The sequence below is a fragment of the Drosophila grimshawi genome, unplaced genomic scaffold (assembly GCF_018153295.1).
Source record: "Drosophila grimshawi isolate 15287-2541.00 unplaced genomic scaffold, ASM1815329v1 contig_44, whole genome shotgun sequence".
In the NCBI taxonomy this organism is placed as follows: Eukaryota; Metazoa; Arthropoda; class Insecta; order Diptera; family Drosophilidae; genus Drosophila; species Drosophila grimshawi.
The window spans coordinates 20,924,739-20,939,039 of record NW_025063240.1 but is presented as its reverse complement, the minus strand read 5'-3'; the positions used below and the strand labels follow the sequence as shown (position 1 = coordinate 20,939,039).

Below are 14,301 nucleotides of genomic sequence, written 5' to 3'. Positions count from 1 at the left end.
CAGCAGAGAAAAAAAAAAAAACAACAAAAAAGCTGAGAAGAAGAGCAACAGCAATGGCAACTATAAAGGCAGCCAGGCTAGAGACGCTTTTGATGACGTGCTCTCAGCTGCGCTTTTTTCACTTTTACGACACACACACACACATACACTCGCACACACACAGTGACACCCACATCTTTGCACCGCCATTGTCTGCGCACATTTTCTTTTTGCATTTTAATTTGATGCCTTGGCCCAAGGAATGAAAGTCAAAAAAAGAAGAAAAAAAAAGCGGGCACATTCAAAGGCAGCTGGGTCTACAAAAATAGTTGGCAGCACAGCACCCTACAAAACAGGCAGGCAACACCCACAACACCCCTAATCCTCCTGTCCCTCTCGGCGTAGGTTCTTTGCTTAGCCAAGTCATACTTTTAGGCCATTTCTTTTGCACTTTACACGTTTTTTTGTTGGCTTGGTTTGCCTTGTTGGTGTTAGCTTTCTCGTGATTGCATTTGAATTTGCTTTTTGTACTTCTGCTTTGGCAATAAATTTGCATATGCCCACATTACGTATACGCAATGCATGAAAAGTAGAACAAAACAAGAAAAAATAATAATAAATCGAAAACAAAATCGTTTTTTAATGACTTAATTTGTCTGAGCATTTAATAATAGATGTTGCTCTCGTTCGCTTGTCCCCTGGCTATATCAAATGCCACTTAAATCCTTTGGGGGGCATAAGCTGACACAGGAGGAGGCAAAAGATATATCCCGCCTAGGCATCATCTATCGCTCATACGCAGCGTTGTCGCAGCCGCAGCTTCCTTCTGCTCTGATGTTGGCAATAAATCATTTGCAAAATGCTTGGCAAACTTTTTGAGAAACCACACACACACACACTCGCACACACAGTGGGTGGGCTGTGTTGGGCTGCCTCGGTAAAGTTTTTGTGTGTACATTTTGCTGAGGGAAAATTGATTCAAATCGAGAGCTGTGCGACAAGTTTTTTTTTTGTTTTTCGGGAAGCCGTCTTAAAGTTTACTGCGCAAATATTGGAAACCAGAAATCCAATACAAATACAAAGCAATATTAGACACAGTGTGTGTGTGCGGGTGTTCGAGTGTGCGTGTGTGTGTGCTTTGGAGGGTTACACACACATCAAACAATTTAACGCTGCTTCTGCAAAGTTTCATTGTTTCGCACAACTTTTGCCTTGGCTTTTCACACACACCCCCCACCCATAAATATTTTTTTTGTTTCATATACTATTCACAGTGGTTGCTAGCAAACAAAATTAAAAACTTTGGCTTCAAGAGGTGCTTGGAATTAGAGAATAGCGAATACAGCTTCTGGTAGTTCCATTTTTCGACACAGAAAGTGCAAAGCTGATAATTATAATGTCCTTTTGTCGAGCAGCCTTCAAAATTGGATATTGGATTCAAAAAGATTTCTTTAAATATTAACACTCAAACAAATGCAAAAGCTAAAGTGAAGCAGAAGGTGAATTATACTCGTGAATTGAGGTGTCAAATCGGGGTGTCAAATCGATTGCTGCATTTCGCATTGGCTCTAAATTATTTGCGATATTCGGTTCCGTTGTGGAATAGACTATATAGACTACTAATATCGGCTCCTAACACCTAACTGGTTTTAACTGGCGTTTGCAGTTGATTTTTATTGAGCAATTTTAAAAAATTCGATATTTAAAGCCCTTAAATAACTTTAATGCACCACAAAAGCAGCATTTATTTTCTCTAAGTTGCAAATATTAAATATAATGAATCTATTATAATACCACCAACATTAAAATGAAGCTTAATATTAAAATAGAATTTAATTTGTCAACAGCTCAGCTTTGCCATATCTTCCTGTCTTTTATCATACTGTTTTTGACAAAACTTAATTAAACTGAAAGATTAAAATCAAGTGCTTGGCTTTAAAAGAGCACAAATATTTCCGAGATAATTCTCAAATTGAAGCGACCACTGTACATATATTTATATATATATACATACATATATTTATATATATAAATATATGTGTCTGTGTGTGTGTGTATCTTTGTTAGTATTTTATATTTGTTCTGGCTCGCGCTTTGTAGTTTGTCGTTTTTAGTCTTACTGTCGCTGGTCGCTGCTGCTCAGAGGATTATGGATTTTTGTGTGCCACATACACAGACACACACGCACACACATTAGAGAGCAGCAGGGTTTGGCAACGTGGCAGGCCATCAATTTTGTTGCTGCCACTGCTGCTGAGGCAAAGTCTCCTCGCCTGCTACTCAACGGGACCCGTCCTCATCATGATGATGATGTTCGTCTGTTGGTATGTCTGCCACAGCTACCTTCTATGTGTGTATGTGTGTGTGCGTGTGTGTGTGTGTGTTGGCTACAATTTCCTTTCACTTGACTGACATCCAAAGCAGCAGCAGCAATGTCCTCGTCCTCGTCCGAGTTCTCGTGTGCCACCCCCCACCCCAACGCCCCTCCTTCATCACGTCATCCACACACTCAAGGATTGTGTAACATGTTTCAGGTCCTTTTTTCGTTACGTTTTTGTTGTTGTTGCTGTTGCTGGTGTGGGACGCGTTAGGTGAAATGGCAGCCACTTCCGGCGCGCTGTCAGTCAGAGCATCTGTGTGCGAGAGTGTGTGTGTATTGGTGTGTGTATATGTGTCAGTGTGTGTGTGCCATTTTTGCGCTTTCTCGCATTACACTTGACTTGGCTGCTTTTGCTGCTGCTGCTGCTGCTGCTGTCTGCTTTTGGCCGCAACTTGAATTGACCTTTGACTGAGTGCACTGCAGGCAGTCGCCTGTCTTAACTCTTGGCCTGGCTTATAGACAACACCACCCAGCAGCGCCAGTATTTTTTGGCAAACTTATTCGGCGGCACGCACACGCAGCCAAAAAAAACCAAATTTGCTGAACTTGTGTGTTTGCTATTCGGATTTTGGAAGAGTTAAACCTCTTGAGCTTTTGGCTAATTGTCCTTGTGTGACTTACATACGCTTATCAGCTCGTCGTCAAGCTTGCCCCACTAAACTGCCCCCTCCCCTCCCCCTCTCCTTCCTGTTCTGTCGAGGCGCTGCTGACTTCCTTTTCGTTTTGCTTCCTGTTCGTTGCTCTTATCTATGACTATCGCTTGCCTTCGTTTTTTACCTTCAGCTCCTGCACACCTCCTCACACACACACACACACACACACTCTCTCTCTCGCTCTCTCTCTCTCTTTCTGTCTTTCTCTATCTCCTTCTGTATAGCATTTTTGTTGTATTTCGGCAAGGACACGCCAACGGCGCTTAGGTGAACATTTTACTATTTTTATCTAGCAACTTTTTGTGTGTGCATCTCGTTTGGGCTGTTTCATTTACAGTCCCCTTGGGGCGGCTTCACTCGCTCCACCTTCCCCTCTCACTCTCACTCTCTTTTCTACTTTTTTATAGGTCAAATGTCGACTTTAAACTGCTCGACACACCCTCTCCCTCTCGCTCCCTCTCTTTCTTTCTCTTTGTTTGCCGTCTGGTTATTCAATAGTTTGGCGCTTCCTAATTGCATTTGCACTAATTGCCCAAGTTGCGGTTGAAATGTGCCAAAATAAAAACTCGAAAGGAAAAGCAACATTTAAAAAAAAGTGAAAAAAATGGGGAAAAGCGTTGAACGTTAACAGGAATGTCTGAAATGTTGTTTTTGGGGCAGCAGCAACAGCAGCTAATTGTTAAATTGTTGCATGGCTGCATCTGATTCGGAATCTGGTATTGCCCTGCAGCCAATCAAATGTCTTCACATCAAGGCTAATACATGAAATATTGCTCTCTCTCTTTATCTCTCTCTCTCTCGTTCTCTCTCTACACACTCTCTCTCTCTCTCTCTCTCTCTATCTTTATGTGTCTGTGTGTATAAGTCTCAAGTCCATTTGCAGTTGTGAAATACATTTTTGATGAGTACATCAGCACACACAGGATTTGTCCGAAGATTTGCTAATTGAAAGTAGAACATTTCGCAATAATAAATTATGACTCACTGTAGCTTGTCAGAAGTTTCTTCGACAAGACATTTGTTATCAATAACATATATACATTCATTTATTATTGATTAATATGCTTCTCAACTGTAGATTATAAATCAAATTATGTTCGTCTTATATATTGAAGCAGAAAACTATCGTTTGCTTCATGCTCTAATCGAAAAAATATTAATCTCTGCAAATTAGAGCTTTATAAATTAAATCAACAATGCTTATCATAGCAGGCTACTATTATATATATTATATAGATAATGGATATTACTGACTATCGAAACTATATTTATGTTTAACAAAGGTAATCGGTTAAACAATGCTCAACATTTGTGATCAGCTATCGTTTATCGATGTCACAGGTAATCGATCACTCTATTATAGAGTAGCGCATAGTTGAGTATGGGAAAATCGTAGAAAAACCCGTGTTATGTGAGTTGTTATTATTAAATTCTTCGGTGATTCGTTCCCATTGGCATTACGCGTGCAATTTTCGCATGTGGAATTTGTGCAATTTGGTCGAGTGGTTGCTTCTAGCCACACACACAGCAAATTGGCTGTTATGAAAAGGGAAGGGGGAGGGAGGTGGTTGCTGAGTTGAGGGGGTGGTAGTTGTGGGAGTATTTTCTCTTGTTGGCGGCTGCTGTTGATTAAATTCCGCTGATAGCGTTAATGTTGTCATGTCGCCGTGATTTTCCGGTTGACCTCTGTCGCCGCTCGCTGCTCGCAAAGCTGACTCTGTCATATTTTCATGGCCTCAATTCTGATGGGAACTTTAATAATGCAGCAGTTGCTCATACAATTTAACGACACTTCTCTACCAAGTCAAATATATATTGGGTATCTTTTCGTGTATTGGCCAGGCCCAAATGAAGTGCGCATGTAAATAATTAAGAACACAAAATTTGAAATTGGTCGAAGAAGAGGCTGCTGAAGATGAGGAGGAGCAGCTGTACATGATTTATGTCAGGGGCACTTTGGGCCATCCACGGATACATCCGTTGGGCATAATCTTTCAGTGCATAGCTTTTAGTTTTCACAATTTTCAACAAAAACAAGCAAGTTGGGTGTGCGTATATATATATATATATATATATATATATATATATATATATATATATATATATATATGTATGTGTGACAGAACTGCTTGAGATGTTTTCAGCGTCACGGCAGCAAAAAAATAAAGCAAAAAAAAACAAACGGAAAACTAAAAAACCAATTTATATTTGCTTTTATATTTTTCGTGCTAAAAATACACAGTTTTTCGTGTAGAAATGATTTTGGAAATGTGACGCGATTTAATGAGTGAAAAATCGTTTGCATATAACTATATCTGTAGCATATATCTATCTCACATTTATATTTAGTTTTTATCTTTTACATATATGTTTCATGGTAATTTATTAGCGTTGATTTATGAGCACAAGAGTTGGCACAGAAATATTGAAGACAACAGTGAGCAATAATCACGTGTAGATATAATCATTAGAGCTGACCAGCACACACCTACTTATAATATGCATATATATATATTTATATAGATATCGAAAATGCTACTCAATTTGGACTTATAGATTGTTAATGAAATTATAATTATGTTTTTATTGGTGTATGTGATACACGAGTTGCCGATAAGCAAACAACACACAAATATTGTTGCTAGCCGGTGGAAAGGCGGAGGGGGTACGAGCAGGGGCAATGTGTGCGAGTGTGTGTTGTGTGTGTGTGCACAACATGTAAATAGTGCATGTATGACATGTATTATATTCACTCGATACGAGTTTAGATACTCCAGTTTCCTTGGGCAAACAGTATTGAAGGTAGCTTTAATTATTACCTGTTACCAAGTACAGTGCACACTCGAATATGAGAATAAATAAGATATATGATTGCCATACGAATGGTATCAAACGGGAACCGATTCACCCGGAACCAGAACATTTTTGACGAAACTGTCAATAACTGGAAGAGATATTATTTTTAACATTAATATCACAATCTTTACCGGAACTCGAATTCGGTTGATAGCGTCGTTATAAGTTTTAATATAATGTCTATCAAACTATATATATATATTTATATGGAACAGTTTAAAGTTCAAAACTTACTCAAAATGAGAATTTCGTAATCAATTATCCATCAATGATTGTATATCTATTTATATAGATCCATATAATATTTTGAAAGTGTTTCCGTGGTTCTCAAAATAAGAATTTCATAATTATTGATCAATCAATGCTTGTGGTATACACATTTGTATAGACTATTTCGAAGCATGTCTGTAAGTGTTTCTTTACGAGCGAGCACTGTGCTCAATGAGATTTAAGTTATAGTCTAATTTGCTTGGGCAAACATGCTAAAGGTGGGCTCCAAATTGAACTCTGCCTCTGTATAATTTATGTATATGTCGCTATATGCTATATATTGTATATGTATCTATGTATCTATGTGTCTGTGCATCTTCTAGATACATTATTTTGGCCATTTCATTATTGCCGCCGCCGCCGCTGTTGATAGTCAACTTTGTGTGTATTTTGTTTTTCTGCTACTGCTGCTGCTGATGCTTTGGCTTGGCTGCTGTTGTTAAATTTAAATTCTCTGCGCTATTTTGTTGCCGCTGCCGCCGCCGCCTGAAGGTGAATTTATAGCTTACACATGTGTCGCCGCTAGAGTCTCTCGAGCAGAGGCTGCCTCTGCTGCTGCTGCTGCTGCTACCTCAGCAATGTGTGCTCTCTATCTCTCCCTCTCTCTCCATGTCTCTCTGTCTCTCTCGGGAGCAGTCTCGGGCCGTCTCTCGTGTGACATATGTCGGCGCTGCTTGTGCCAAAAATAGATGCATTTCGAAATGTAGGGGGGCAATTTTGTCAGAGAAACACAAACAGACGACGACAAGATCAGCGGGCTCTGTCTTCTGTGTACTCTACCTATATCAGCTCTCTATAACAATTGCCTAGACATTTAACTCACACCCCTCTCTCTCTCTCTCTGTTTTTCTATCTCATTCTCTTTACAGATTTGGATCTAGCAAACATAGCATTTCTTTCATCAAAACACTCGGAAAATATAATAAAAGTGAAGCTGAACAATAATTGGGACAAAAAAGCAATAAGAGAATAATACATGGACGTGACGTTCTAGCCATAAAAAAGAAATACCCAAATAGAACAAGAAATAAACCAGTTGTATGTACGTGCTGCATAACTGATCCTTGCGCAGAAGAGAGCGAGAGAGAGAGCGAGAGCCTGAGAGAGAGACAGAGAGAAGAACGCTAAGCAGCGTTTTCTATTGGATTATTTCACACGCCCCACGTTAACAAAGAACAGCCTCAAGATTCTGCCCTTCGGCGCCAACTTTCGTCTGGAGACGACACCAGCCGAGATGCACAAAATCTCGGCTGCACCGACAGCGGCCACAGCGCCCACGGCTGGACTGGAGGCGCCACTGGCAGCACCCAAATATGGCACACTCATACCCAATCGCATCTTTGTGGGCGGCATTAGGTAAGCTCTTTGCCACATCGATCTCTTTCTTAATCCTTGATTAATCTTCAACTGGTCCGTGTATCCTTTAGCGGCGACACCACCGAAGCGGATCTGACGCGCGTGTTCAGCGCCTATGGCACCGTGAAGAGTACAAAGATCATTGTGGATCGTGCTGGGGTTAGCAAGGGCTACGGATTTGTCACATTTGAGACGGAACAGGAGGCGCAAAGACTGCAGGCGGAGGTGAGTTCAAAGTTCATATGCTAATCTTGCTAATGACGCCTGTGTTAATTTCTATCGATTAATTATCGATTATGATTTTACAATTTCTGATGCTTTTTGTGTACCGGGAGGAGTCACACACACCACAAACACACACTCCACACATACACACACACACTCCACACACACACTCCACACATACACACACACACAACAAAAATAAGTATGAACTGTTATAATGTGACTCCGATCTTTTAGGGCATTACCTGACCCACAGACACCACCACGCACACACACACTACGTATACCACTAAGTACAAGCAGCAGCTGTTCCTCCTGCCTCCCACCCACACACACAACACTCTGTGCGTGTGTGTGTGCGTGTGCGCGTGTGTGTGTGTGTGTGCGTGTGTGCGTGTTTTGTGCAACACACAGCGACGCCGCCGCCGTCCACAGCCACTGAGCGTGTGCCTACTTTGAGTCAAGATCAAGATCCAAGATCAGATCGTACAGATCGCGCGTATATGCCAACGATATTTATCGATGATTTATCGATTGTGTATCGACGACGGTACGGACACACGGCACTCTTGTAATTCTTATGTATTTCTGTATTTTCTTCTAATTGCGTTTTTTGTTGAGTTACGTTTCCGAGTTACGTTTCCGTTGCGTTACGTTACATTTACATTTACATTCATATATGCAACACACACACACACACACACATAAACATATATACTACATCTACACCTTTAACATAGTTATAGAACAACACGTGAAAGATTAGCTAGCTTCGGTGTGCCGAAGTCTATAAAAAATACCCTTGCAGACATATTTTAACGCCTAGATCATCTTATCTATGGTCCGACTGTTCCTGTGGAAGAAATACTTTATACAGTTATATAAAAAGTTAAAAAGTCTGTGGCTTTTGTTCAGATATCTTCATAAACAAAAGTTGGTCATACAAAATGTCGTCATTCTGTTTACCCATATCGATAACTTTCTGTCCAAAAGGAAAATAGTATTCTCTGCAAGGGTATACGAAAATTTGCATATGTTAGCTCGTTAGCGACGGTTGTCCGTCCCCGTTCATTTCTTGTGTTCTCACCGTACAGTTGTGTCCGATAACAACACATATTTGTTATCGATAACCCAAGCAAAATGAATTGTGTTGCCAAGTTGCGAGTTGGAGTTGCAGTTGAAGTTGAGTTCGTTGCACCGTTTGTTCTATTTATACATTGTTTTTTTCATTCAATTATTTCTTTTTACCTATTTTGCGCAAATTAATCAATTAAACAATTAGCTACAAATTGCCTACGCCTCTCGGTCTTGTTTATATATAGAGAGTAGACCTTATATACATATAGACCTAGACCCTAGAGCGTTCGTTGCATATATATAATTTCTGCTGTTTGTTTGTCACCTATGTAAATATATATTTGATCTGAATTTGATTTCGATTTCAACTTGTTTTGATTTCACCTAATTATAATTTCTCGCATCCAAATGCAGCCCGTGCAGGGCAAACTCAGAGCGAAAGAGAGAGTGAGAGAGAGTGAGAAAGGGAAAGAGTGTCAACCATAAAAGTTCATTGGACGCGCCTGCTGGGAACAATCCCACGCGAGGCAGTTTCCCTAAGCCGAGAAACCCGACCACGTCTAGTCTATAAACAAGTTATCCAAGCTGTTGCTGTGTTTTGCCTAAATAAAGCCAAGTTCTGGGCTGGGTTCAGCTGTGCTGACTTAAAATGAGTGGAACCTTATTTGAAATTGACGCATTTCGATTAGAGAGTGAGTTGCATAACACGCAGCTGTCGATGCTACACTCGAAGAAATGTTTTTGAGGGTCTAGCTATCATTTGGATTTCGAGCTGGAATCAATTTAGTTTTGATTGTGGAAATTTCGACTAGTAGTATGTAGTAGTAGAAATGTAATTAAAAAGCCCTGGTTTTCTGGGTTAGACAAAGTTGTGACTGCAAAAAGGACTTTTCCTTCCTTCCAGCACTTTCGCAGAAGCACTTCTTGAGAATATAATTTTGCAATTGGCCTTTTAACTTTGAATGCAGTATTATTCTACAGGTCGCATCATGAATAAAAAAAACACTGGTTATTTCGAAATCACTTAAGTTTGGACAAAGTTAAGACTTAAAAGTTTTGAGCCATTTTTTGACAAACTTTTTGACAAGTATGAATTGTAGATTGAATGTTAAGAACAAAACTTGAGCAATTCTATTCCAATTTTCTCCGGGTGTATTCACACTCCTACAACCCCTCCCTAACCCTCACTCTCTCTCTCTCTCTGTGTACGTCTTCTTTTGTGTGTGTGTGTGTGTGTGTGTGACATACATTAAGTGAAAAAGTTTTCCACTTGTCATTAAATGTGCATTGTTTTTGCGCTGCTAGCGCTTTGCACATTTTCAGTGATGCACAATCAAGGAGAGCAGCATATCTGTGTGTGTGTGTGTGTGTTTGTGTTTGTGTTTCATCTGCTGTATGTGTGTCCTTGTATGCTTACATGCTCTAACAACAGATACTCTCTATCCCTGCTGGTTTCCCCCCAGGCAGCAACAACCAGAACAACAATAATAACAACAACAACAATGTGTACTTTATGCACAATAGGGGGCTGCCGTGGCAACGTTTAACGAGGTTTTAATACTAGCATACACTCAGACACACACACACACACACAACACACACACATCACACACACACACATACAAATAACCCAGACAGAAGCATTCACTTGCACTAATTTAATTTCGCTTAACCAAAAAAATTCATTTTGTGTTCGAATTAAAGCTACCAAAATGCCCCAAAATATAGTCGAAGCCTGTTGTAGCCAATTAGATTGAACTCTCTGCCCCACAACAAACAACACCTTGTAGTTAATTACAGAGTGCCCTTACACTCACACCCATACACACACATACAAACACACCTCCACTTAAACACACACACACCCATCCCTTGGCATTTACTAACTTTTGTGTATATGTTTTTGATGGCGCACTAAATCCACACATTGGTATACATAATTACACACCCACACCCTCAACACACACACACACAGACACTCATACACATCGCACATTTGGGGGAACCGCTTGAAGTCCTTTGGGGGACATCACTTCAAAGCGCTTTCGTTACCACAATTGAAATGTTACATTCAAGCCCGAAAATTTTGAATGCGTTTATTAATGCGCATCTCAAATGTATGAGAACTGACCAGAAAGTGTCCTGAGATTGTGGGCGGAGAAGGGAGCAGCTTTCGCCTTTGTCTTGGGCACTTTATAAATGTTTAAGGCACTGGACCGAGAGCACTCTCTCTCTGCCTCTGTTGTTGTCCTTTTCATGTGGCAGCCACAGAAAGAGAGAGGGCGAGGAGGAGGAGGAGTAAGCACACAAAAGAGGCCCAGCATTGAAGCCCCGACTAAGAGGGTTCTTAATTAAATTCGCCCAAGACAAAAGTGGGTCGTTCTTCGTCCTGCATACGAGATAAGGGGGAGGAGCGGCGACTGTTGCAGGGGCAACTCTTTCTTTTATATATATATATGTATATATATATATAACTGTGGCTCGGCCTTTTGTGTTATGGACACTTATCCTTGTGTCGCCTGACGTATTTTATTCTGTTGAGCGACTGTTTGTCCTGCGGCGGTCAAAGGATACGGTTGAAAAATAAGAAGAAGCAAAGAAATAAAGCCTCGAGTCGTTTAAAAACTTTAAGGAAGCAAAAACAGCAGCAACATTTGCTTAGGACTCGACAACGGTTCCTTGAGTGGGTTTTGTAGGCTACGTGGTTGGGTGGTTTGGCATGGGTTTGGGCTTGGGCTTGGTTGCCTGTTGGCTGCCCCATTATGAGGGCTTTTCATGCATTTCAAGTGCAAATTGCTGCGGCTATCAGCGCCTAATTGCCAATTAAAGATAACCCGACCCGCGTTACCAACAGGTCCCCTGGACAGTGAACCGGAAATTGAATGGATATCGACTGCAACTGAACAACTCCTCTTATCCATAGCATTTTGAACACTCAATAGCTTTCCATTTAGGTGGCAACACCTCAGAGAACTTGTCTTGTATTCCACATTTGAATGATATCGACTGCAACTAATCAATTGCTACGTGTTATCGATAGCATTTTAAGTGTGTTGAATCAGTGGGAACCGATAGCTTTCTGACCGTATTTTGATTCTGTTTATGAATAAGTTTCAGTATCCTGTTCCGTTGTGGCATTATATACACTAGTAATATTAATTTCTGTTACTGTGAATTTCAGGATTTGAAATACTATCGATAATAGTATGAACAGAAATCTATAACTAATCCAGATTCATAAATTCCTAGGCGTATTTGAGGTTAGCTTTTGAGAGCTGTTTTACACACGTAACTTATGTTTTTTAACTGTATTATAATAATTTTATAAAATTTGGTGTTGGTGTTAATTAATTAAAAGCAATTATGATTCTAGTTCGTTATTTGAATTGATTGTTGCGGGTGTTTGACGGCTGAAATGGATGATTGAATTGAATTGATGATAGCTTAAATTTTATATAAAAACGCTTTTATTTTTTATGTGTTTTCTTTTAATTATTATTATTATTATATACGTTTGTTATTTTCAAGATGAGTTGATGTTGTTTCCTTTGATTTATTTGTGCCGCGCAGCAAAGAACAAAAGCAAAATCAAAAAATCAAAAAACAAAAAACAAAATAAATAAAAAGCCAAAATTCGAAATTGCATAATTTAACCAAGCAAATTCCAATACGAGTTGTTACAGTACATGACATTTTGTAATAATAAAACATGCCTAAAAACTATATACTATCTTAAACTATATATACAATACACACACACACAATAATCTTAATTTTTGGTAATGGTATTTTTCATATTTGGCTTGGCACGTGTTTTTCTTCAATCTTTTGGCCACATTTTTGGGCCGCTGCCGCTGCCACCCGAAAGCAAAAAAAAAAAAAAAAAAAAAAAAAAAAAAAAAAGAATTAAAAACCAAAATCAAAATGAAAATGGAAAAGAAAAAGAAAAAGAGCTGACACAAAAGTTCAAGTCAATTTTTGTGTTCTAAAGTTCAAAGAGACAAAAGCGATGCGCCTTTTATTTAATTTTCTTTACACATATATTTTTTCTTTATCTTTGAGAACTTTTTTGATGCTGCTGCGTTCGATTTGAATTTGAATTTGAATTTCCAATTTGAATTTCGTTTGGCTGTTGTCTGTGTTGATGATGATGCCACAAACAACACACACACACACCCAACAAGTTATTTCTTACCACAAAAACTCTAATCCATTTTGCCACACTACAAATTGCTTTCTCTCTCTTTCTCTCTCTCTCTGTCTCTATCTCTTCCCCGCTCTGTCTACGCCTATTTGTCTCTCTCAGGGCGAGTGCGTTGTGCTGCGTGACCGTAAGCTGAACATTGCGCCGGCTATCAAGAAGCAGGTTAGTTGGGTATGAGAATATAATATATTGACCTATATATGTATGTCCAATAATTGAGCCAACCCCTTCTGCTGCAGCCCAATCCTCTGCAGTCGATTGTGGCCACCAATGGAGCTGTCTATTACACAACCACGCCGCCAGCACCGATGAGCAATATACCGATGGATCAGTTTGCCACTGCCGTCTATCCGCCAGGTGAGCTAACGTTAGATGAGATGCATTTCGATTATATATATATATATATAGTGTCTTTAAGTTTCACTTATCGAGTTCTTTCAGTTTTAAAACGATAATTTTCTTTTTTATATTCCATTTTTTTACTCTATATCTTCTCAACAACACTACAACAACAACAACTATAACTACAACATCTATAACTACAACAAACAATGTTACGCCGGACATTTTAACCAAAACTAGTTACTGACTTTACAGCCGCTGGCGTGCCAGCCATCTACCCACCTTCAGCCATGCAATATCAGCCATTCTATCAGTACTACAGCGTGCCAATGGTAAGTTAACATAATATTCCAATACTCCTCAATATAAGCCGCCTAAGGGAAATAGTAAATTAGGCTTTAAGTAAATTAGGCTTTGAGCTAAATTATATATTGTGTCCATAATACAAGATCTGAAAGAACGTCAAGATATCACTCATAAACTCCATGTCCGTCTGTTTCAATTTGTATATATGTCAAAGACGACCAGATCGTATACCTATATCCTATAGCTCACCTAGGAGCAATCGGTATGAGAAATTTTATTGTTTACCAAGTTATCCCAATTATGAGTCTTATTATGCTGGCATCAAAATCAGATCACTATATTAAATGGTTTTCTTGGTCAGTTTTTGAATTTATTGTTGGCAAGCTTACTTCCATCTGAAAGGGTATATAGTCTCTGCATACTAATGCCTATTATATATATTTGATATCTAATCGACAATTAGTTATGCATTTTAGGCAGAAACACAGTAAAAACTTCCGTAAACCTCTCACTAAAACGATTAGTGCTCTTAGAAAGTCACTTTCCCAAATCAATATGAATATACGAAACATAGACAAACGAATCGAAATATTCCCTTCAGTTTGATAGCCAGTGCCATACTTGTAATGCTTGTGTTGTACAAATTGTAATTT

General features: G+C 39.3%; 1 protein-coding gene across 9 annotated transcripts in view; it reads left to right on the top strand.

Annotated features, from left to right (window-relative positions):
- Positions 1-14,301, top strand: part of LOC6558652 (protein boule) — a 31,596-nt gene that overhangs the window by 11,263 nt on the left and 6,032 nt on the right. For 3 of the 9 annotated variants that reach the window (XM_032743364.2, XM_032743368.1, XM_043215675.1), the window contains exons 2-6: positions 7,008-7,494; positions 7,566-7,719; positions 13,103-13,162; positions 13,240-13,357; positions 13,583-13,674. In XM_032743364.2, the coding sequence (XP_032599255.1) occupies positions 7,373-7,494; positions 7,566-7,719; positions 13,103-13,162; positions 13,240-13,357; positions 13,583-13,674 (546 nt within the window). In that variant the 5' untranslated portion in view covers positions 7,008-7,372. Of the gene's footprint in view, positions 1-7,007; positions 7,495-7,565; positions 7,720-7,956; positions 7,984-13,102; positions 13,172-13,239; positions 13,358-13,582; positions 13,675-14,301 lie in introns of those variants that run through there. The other 6 variants (XM_032743363.2, XM_032743366.2, XM_032743367.1 and 3 more) reach the window with 4 other exon arrangements.